Genomic DNA, 7,671 nt, shown 5'->3' with positions numbered 1-7,671 from the left:
CGCTCGGGCCCGCGGCGGAGGAAAACGGCACCCGCGTGTCCGGCCAGAAGCGAGGGCGGCGGCGGCGGAGACGCAGGAAGGTTTTAAGAGGGCAACGTGGAAAAGGGAGCGCTGGGTGTGGCGACCGAGGCAGGCAGGCAGGCGCGCTTGGGAACAAGGCGAAGCGGAGGTGGGCGGGCGACCCTCGGCTCTCCCGGGGATCTCGGAGCGTCTGGAGAGCTGTTCACACCTATGCGCGAGTTAGCAGAGACTCCCGCAGGCGAGGCTTCGCTCCATCAGCCCGGCCGGCTGACGAAACCGCGGATCTTGCCCCGGGCGCCGCCTCCTCAGCTCCCCTCTATGTGAGCCGCTGGGCTTGCCTTGCCTTCTCCTCTTGCCGGATGGCGATTGACCGGCGTCGAGAGGAAGGTGCCGGGGGGAGCCGGCCCCTCCCCGAGGAAAACGGCTCTTTGCCTGCCGGGGAGGCGGACCCGGCCATTGCAGCTCCGGCCGCACCCCCTGCAGGGGGTCTCTCGGCGGAGATCCAGAGCCTGCCTCTTCCCACGCCTCCCTCCGGGTCCTGCAGCCCCCTGCTTCTGGATTACGATGGCTCCGTGCTGCCCTTCCTGGGGGGCCTGGGCGGCGGGCACCAGAAGACCCTCATCCTCCTCACCTGGATCCCCGCGCTCTTCATCGGCTTCAGCCAGTTCTCGGACAGTTTCCTCTTGGTCCAGCCCATCTCTTGGTGCAAGGGGACGGATGGGCAGAGCAACTGGACCGACTTCCCCCCGCCGCCTCCCAGGGGCATCACCACCAGCCCCGGCTACAACCACAGCAGCGACAGCTATAGCAGGGGGATCCTGGCAGCCCCGGAACTGCCCACTCCTGAGGGAGCGAATGACAGTTACTGCCACTGCCGTGAGAGGTACCATCGGATCCCTGCAGGCCTACAGCAGAATATTGTGAGCAAGGTAAGAGTAATGGAGGTAGGACACGGCCTGAGGCCGGGTGGGAAGTCACCTTGCCTCCTCTAGGGCAGTATGGGTCACTGGGACTCTTGGCCTCTTTCCCGCAGCACGATAAGGAAGAAAGGTGGCCCCTCCTCCTACCTGTATCCCTTATATGTGGGGTGGGGGGTGGAGGAGTGGACCTTGCAACTTCTGATGAAGTTCTCTGCAGTCCACATTAGCTGCAGGGGACAGATGTAATGAGATCATGTAGCTTCAGTTCTTGAATGCAGTTCTTGAGTGAGTTGCTCCTTGCCGGGCTTTTCTGGTGGCGCAAAGCTTAATGTATGCCTGCGCTTGAGAAGATTCCACTGGCAGGAAGGGAAGCAACAAGATTTGGCACAGGAGCAGGGCTTTAGGTTTCTAATACAGAGGTGGACATGGACAGGAATGTGACATCATGGGAAATTGCAACAGCCACATCCGTGTGGCTACTCTGGCATATTAGAAGTAGATTAATATAAGCCAGTGGTTCTCAACCTGTGGTCTGCGGACCCTTGGAGGGGGGCATAATGTCATCACAGGGGATCCGTGAAGGCTTGAAGAAATGTTATGATTTAAGTCTTGAGTTAAGTCTTGTCCGCGGACATGGTCCGTGCCACAAAAAGTATTTAAAGGGGGTCCGTGGTGAAGAAAAGGTTGAGAACCACTGATATAACCTATTCAACCACATTTTCACCTAGCATGTTGTGTGAATTCAGCCCCTGTGCTTAATGGTGGGTATGTCAGGTGAACTCAGAAAATTGGGTTAATGGAATAACTGGCTAAATTAATGATGGTAATTAAGCCGTTCAAAGAGGGCCTGTTTGTATGGGAGTGATGATCATGAGCTGTACTATTTCTTCAGCTGCTTCTCAAAGACAATATTGACATGAACCTAATAAAGAATGTTTACTCGTTTTGGATAGTTTTTCCCCCCCTAAACTTCTGTTGGTTGTGTTTCAACTGTATTCCTATAATGCCTTTCCTTTTTCAGGGATACCTTCCTCCTAAGGGTGTCCTTTGTTCTGATGACTAAAGTGAAGGAATCTCTGTTACCTTGGAATTCTTTGACTGCTTTAAGTCAGTGAGATATGAGCATCTGTTTTCACAATCCTATTATAAATTATCCGGTTTTAGATTTTTAACCCAAGAAGACACAAAAAGAGCACCCATTTTTCCTTTGGCAAAATCAATAATACGTTTCTAAATGAAGTTCCTATGATAAGGAGGTCCTTTTTAATGCTGCTGTGAAACAAAATCATAAATGAAGTTTTGGATTCTCAGTGACATCATTCAGACAAACCAAATGACCCAAGTTACAAGACAGGGCAATGCCTATCCGGCTTCTAGACAAAGATTCCTGTGCATGCATTTTTCACTTAGGTGTTTTGCTTGTCCCACTTCTTAAGCACTTTTCCCTTGTGATGATATATATTTCTTGAGGTTGACACAAAACAAGCTTGAAACATAAGCGAACTAACAAAGCTGCTAGCGTTAGACTACAAATTCTAACCCTGCACTTATGAAGGAGTGAAGGTGTCATTGAATGGACTGGTACACTCTCATAGTACACTAATTCTTAATGTGCTTCGATGGGTAACTGTGAACTAGTCAACATGAATTTATAATTAGCCAGTTGTTGCTACTTTAACAAATCATGGTTAAAGCCAAATAGAACTTGACATGACTGAATCAGGTGGGTGGGTGGGTGGGTGGGTGGGTGGGTAGGTAGGTGGATGGATGGATGGATGGAGCCAGTTAGAGATATACTGATTACTTCAATATGGGAATGAAGATTTCTATCTAAGACACCAAGATATTGTGTTCTAAAATTACCGAAAAACCATTTCACTATAATTCATGATATATTGATGCTAATTTAGTATAATCTCTTGATATGAATACATGCTAAATTTATTTAGGACCTTTTAGCACTATATTATGCAGAAGAGTAGGAAACAAATAGGACTGGTACTCTTAAGGGTGGGATTGAAGTGCAATGTTTTGCTGCAGGAGCTCGTTCTAAATTTTTAGAATGTGTTCCTCACTTGCTTCCTTTAACAGTTGATTCTTTTTTCTTGGGAAAGAGATAGCTGTTTTGGTGTTTTGCATCTCCTCTAGCCTCTGGCATCTAAACTGAGCCAGATCTGCGTAGTACTTAGATGGCAGATTACCTCGGAAATCCCAAAGCTATAGGTTAGAGTAGGAAGTTAAAAAAAAAATAAATCCAGAAAAAGGCAATGGCAAACTAGTTCCAAATTGTTGCTAAGAAGCTGCATGAAGATATCCATGAAGTCATCGGGAGTCACGTTTAACTCAAGAGAGAGTTTGCTTGCCTTTCGGCATGACTCAAATAAACAACTACACTGTAAAATGAAACTGTTCATCATGATTGTACTGTAGTTCCCTTAATCCCAAAACACCAAAGCTCGGCAAAATGCAATTCTTCTGGGATTCTGTTAGAATTAACTGCTCTGTGGTTTAGGCTAATCAAGTGAGTGCATTCTTGCTTTATCTTGCAACTTGCACTGCAAGGATTATTGTTTCAATTCCTTCTGAAAATGGTCGAGGACCTACTTTTGTTTATTTTTAAGAGTAGCAACTATAGTAGGTAAAACCTGGTATCTTGACAGAGTGTGATTTGCTTTAGCTGTTACATTCTTAATCTATTAAGATTAAGGAATACATTTGTTAAAGAAATCAGAGAGGTATCCCACTTGCAAAAAATGTGACTCCTGGTATACAGCATACAATAATAAAAATGAGATTAGTGTCCCCTGAACAGAAGAACTGAAAATCAATAAAGACAACAAATTCACAGTTGGAGCACACCAACATGTATTTCACCACCTAAGACAGACTTGTCTAACATTTCAACAACTGAGGAAGCGGCCAGTCTTCAAAGAAGACAAACAGAATTGGGGACAATCAAATCTTGAACAGACGGTGGAAGAGATTGTTCCATAGGGCAGGTACCACAGCAGAAAAGAGACCCTCCTAAATCCCTTCAGATGACATTGTCTCAAGGAAGAAACTGGGGCACATCCATTCTGTCGGGTCTTTAGAAGTAGCCCATAACTCAAACGGTTATTTTCTTATTCTCTAGGACACAGAAAGCAGGACAAGAAGTAATAGGTGGAAGCTTGTCAAAGAGAGATACAATCTAGAAGTAAGGAGAAATTTTCTGACAGTGAGAGCAATAATTCAGTGGAATAGTTATGCCTCCTGGGATTGTAAGTGTTCCATTATTGGAGATTTTCAAGAATAGACTGGGCAGCCATTTGACTGGGATGGTATAGGATCTCCTGTCTTGAGCAGTGTGTTGGACTAGAAGACCACCAAGGTCCCTTCTAGCCCTATGATTCTATGGTTACTTCATTTCTTTTAGAGGCAAATAATCTTTCCATATGCTTTTCTTATTAATCCTGTAGTGCAGTGTTTCTCAACCTTGACAATTTTAAGGCATGTGGACTTCAACTCCCAGAATTCCACAGCCAGCAATGCTGGCTGTGGAATTCTGGGAGTTGAAGTCCATATGTCTTAAAATTGTCAAGGTTGAGAAACACTGCTGTAGTGCTATGTTATGACTAAACTCCTGTACATCACTTCTGACCAGCCAGAAGGAATGTGGGAAAATATATTCACTGTGGGAAAAAGATTGTTTTAAGAGTAAATAGAATTTTCTAAGACCACTTCTAATTTTCAAGAACAGAGTCCACCCATTGTGCAAAGTCAAAAACAGGCAAGCCATACATAGTGTGAAACTATGATTGATTTTGGTATACCTATTTTGTTTCTAAACTCTTTATGTCTTAATACATTACATGATGAAACAAACTATGGTTTATTCAATAAAACATGGTTAAACCATGGGTAAGCAATATGTGTGAAGTAGCTAGCATAAATACATTATTTAGTAGTAGTTAAGTCGTAATTAATTTATATTAATTACTAATATAGATAATAGTATTATCTAGTATATGGTTAGCTTTAACCAGGGTGTGTGAACCATCTTCTTGTTTATTAAGATTGTACAGCACTTCAAATTTGATCCCCAAAAGTTATTTCAGATTTTCAGGAGTGCAAATAGAGCATCGATCAGCAACATTTTAAGACAAGTGTGTCTTTTCTTGAAAGAGTGTGATTGCATTCTGGGAAATCTTTTGGAAATCAAATCCAAACATTGCACAGTATATATTATAAAAAGGAGCACAATTTTACAGAAAACCCATATGTACTGTATGTCAAAAAGTAGGAATGAAATTTCATTATTGAGAAAGGTAGTATTAGTATTAGAGTAAAAGAAATATTCATTTATTTTAGAGCAAGTTGCATTAAGCAAATGAAAGATGTGTAATCTAAAAATGATTGTTGGGGAATGTTTAGCTGGCAGAACTGGGTTTTTCAACACTTGTTTTATTTCATGCAGAAGTATGGTACATTGTTTTCCCACTAATATTCCTCACTGCAACCCAGATTTAATTAAATGTCTCATTTTGATCCTCTGCCTTCCTTATTGTGAATTCACATAGGAAAGTGTGTTCTTGTCTAATCACAAGATACACACAGCTAAGCATTAGTGAGTCAGTCCAAATTCAATGTGTCAATCCTTCTGAAAGACCCAAATTGGTACCAAGCCAATTACTGGTGATACCATAGCACAATCTATTTTGCATGCAGAAAATCCCAGGTTTTATTTTTAGGATCTCCTGAAAACGGGTGCTGTGAAAATCACCTGCTTTAGACCAAGTATGTTGTTGCTAATCAAAGTAAATCAGTTTTCTCCAGCTGATAGCTTCCAGCAGTTCTAGCACTACCAGTATTAGGCTGTATGATAGCTGTGGGTAATGAGTATTGCAATCCTACAGCAGTGGGATGCCCATTGCATCATTTACCAATATGATTTTAGATATTGCCGTACACCTAGCCATTGGTAGAGGTGGAATACAAGTTGTAACTGAGATAGCTCTTTTGTGAGGAATATGTTTGTGGAAAGCCTTCCTGTCTGATGTAGGAGCTTTGCTAAACCTTGCTCCTAGATTGATGATGGTGAGATCGAAAAACTAAGCTGTTGTGATTGTTCAGCAAATCCTAATTAACCATGGCCTTGACATTGTGTGAACTCATCCTGCTATTCCTGTTTTCTGCTCGGGCTGAATTCTGACATTGAACCCATTATCAGATTAAGCTGTCAGTTTTAGCAATTAGGATTTGAGGCAGATAATACAGAACCAGGAGTCCTTTATACAACTCAAACTAATGCACCCGAAAAAGTAGCTGATAGCATAACTCAGATCTGCCAGGGAGGGTATTTAATCACAGATCTGGGTTGAGGTCTTGACTCTGGTCATAATTCAGAGCTTGTAATGTTGTGCATCTTGTTCTAGATTTATCTATCTGAATTCCTTTAGAGAATTGGATCTGTAAATCTTTAATTGGATTTACAATGGCTATTAAAGAGTCATCTCTTTTCCAAATAACGCCACAATGATTATTGGGCATTGATGGTCCTGGGAGTCCAGTTAGGGGAGAAAACTGTATTAGTGATAAAGTTATTAATTAGTTGTTTTCCATATTGTTATATACTTGGGAAAGACATAAAGCTACTTAATTGCAAAATGTTAATAGTAACCTCTTACTCTTCCACTTCTTGAACTCAGATATCTAATGGATCAAGGATATAATTCTTGCAAATCACTTTCTCAACTACCAGGTTGATTGGATTACATATTTTATCGTAGCTAGCAGGCACAGTTATTGGGTGTATTGGTTGGGGATGTTGGGCGTTGGAGGGCATCTGCCTACGGTATTAAAATGAAATCTGTTTCTCTAAATGGGATTTTGCTTCTGAAAAACAATTGTAGAGAGTGATGTGTTTTATTGTGAAATTCACTATTTAGTAAACCATGACTTAGTGCAGGGGGTCTTCAAACTTGGCCCTTTTATGACTTGTGGACTTCAACTCCCAGAATTCCTCAGCCAGGCATGCTGGCTGAAGAATTCTGGGAGTTGAAGTTCACAAGTCATAAAAGGGCCAAGTTTGAAGACCCCTGAGTATTGGTGCAATATGTGAACCCACTCCCAATTATCTTGTTCATACATGGTTTAACCATAATGATTGGAGAAATCCTTAGCTGGTTGTGTTCATCATGCCAAAACAGAAGCATCAGCCATACACAATATGCTCAGCTGGAATCAGACAAATCACATTATAGCTTGGTGTGATATGTAAGGCCAATCACAATATATCTTTGCATGCTCTCACAAGTTTTCCTAAATTTTCAAATTAATGTTAATTCAGGATTTCATTTAATGGCTTTTCCTTTTCCAGAGATTTGACATGGCACGTATCACTTTCCTTGTGAAAGGTTGCTGTAGCATTCTTGAAGTAAGGATATTTCCCTACAGGTAGTCCTGTGTACAGGTACAACCACAATTGAGCCCAAATTTTTTGTTGTTAAGCAAGGCTTGTTAAGTGAGATTTGCCCCATTTTATGACCTTTCTTATTTATTTATTTATTTATTTATTATTTTGATTTATATCCCGCCCTTCTCCCGACGGGACTCAGGGCGGCTCACAACCTATTTAAAAACAAAAACATACCCACAATCCCCACCGAATAAAACCAATTAAAAGCCAAATATTTAACGTTGTGATTTCCTGTTTAAAATTTCCTTAAAATAAACCCGATTTTTAAAATCC

The 7,671-nt window shown here is 42.0% G+C and overlaps 1 protein-coding gene across 2 annotated transcripts in view; it reads left to right on the top strand.

Moving 5' to 3' along the window:
* Window positions 1-380: 380 nt before the first annotated feature.
* Window positions 381-7,671, top strand: part of SLC22A23 (solute carrier family 22 member 23) — an 87,365-nt gene continuing 80,074 nt past the window's right edge. For both annotated transcript variants that reach the window (XM_015814672.1, XM_015814600.1), the window contains exon 1: window positions 381-950. In XM_015814672.1, the coding sequence (XP_015670158.1) occupies window positions 381-950 (570 nt within the window). The remainder of the gene's footprint in view (window positions 951-7,671) is intronic.

The sequence above is a fragment of the Protobothrops mucrosquamatus genome, unplaced genomic scaffold (genome assembly GCF_001527695.2).
Source record: "Protobothrops mucrosquamatus isolate PMUCROS unplaced genomic scaffold, P.Mucros_1.0 scaffold_6, whole genome shotgun sequence".
Taxonomy (NCBI): domain Eukaryota; kingdom Metazoa; phylum Chordata; class Lepidosauria; order Squamata; family Viperidae; genus Protobothrops; species Protobothrops mucrosquamatus.
Note: the sequence above shows the minus strand (reverse complement) of the source record. Positions and strands in the feature narration are given on the sequence as shown.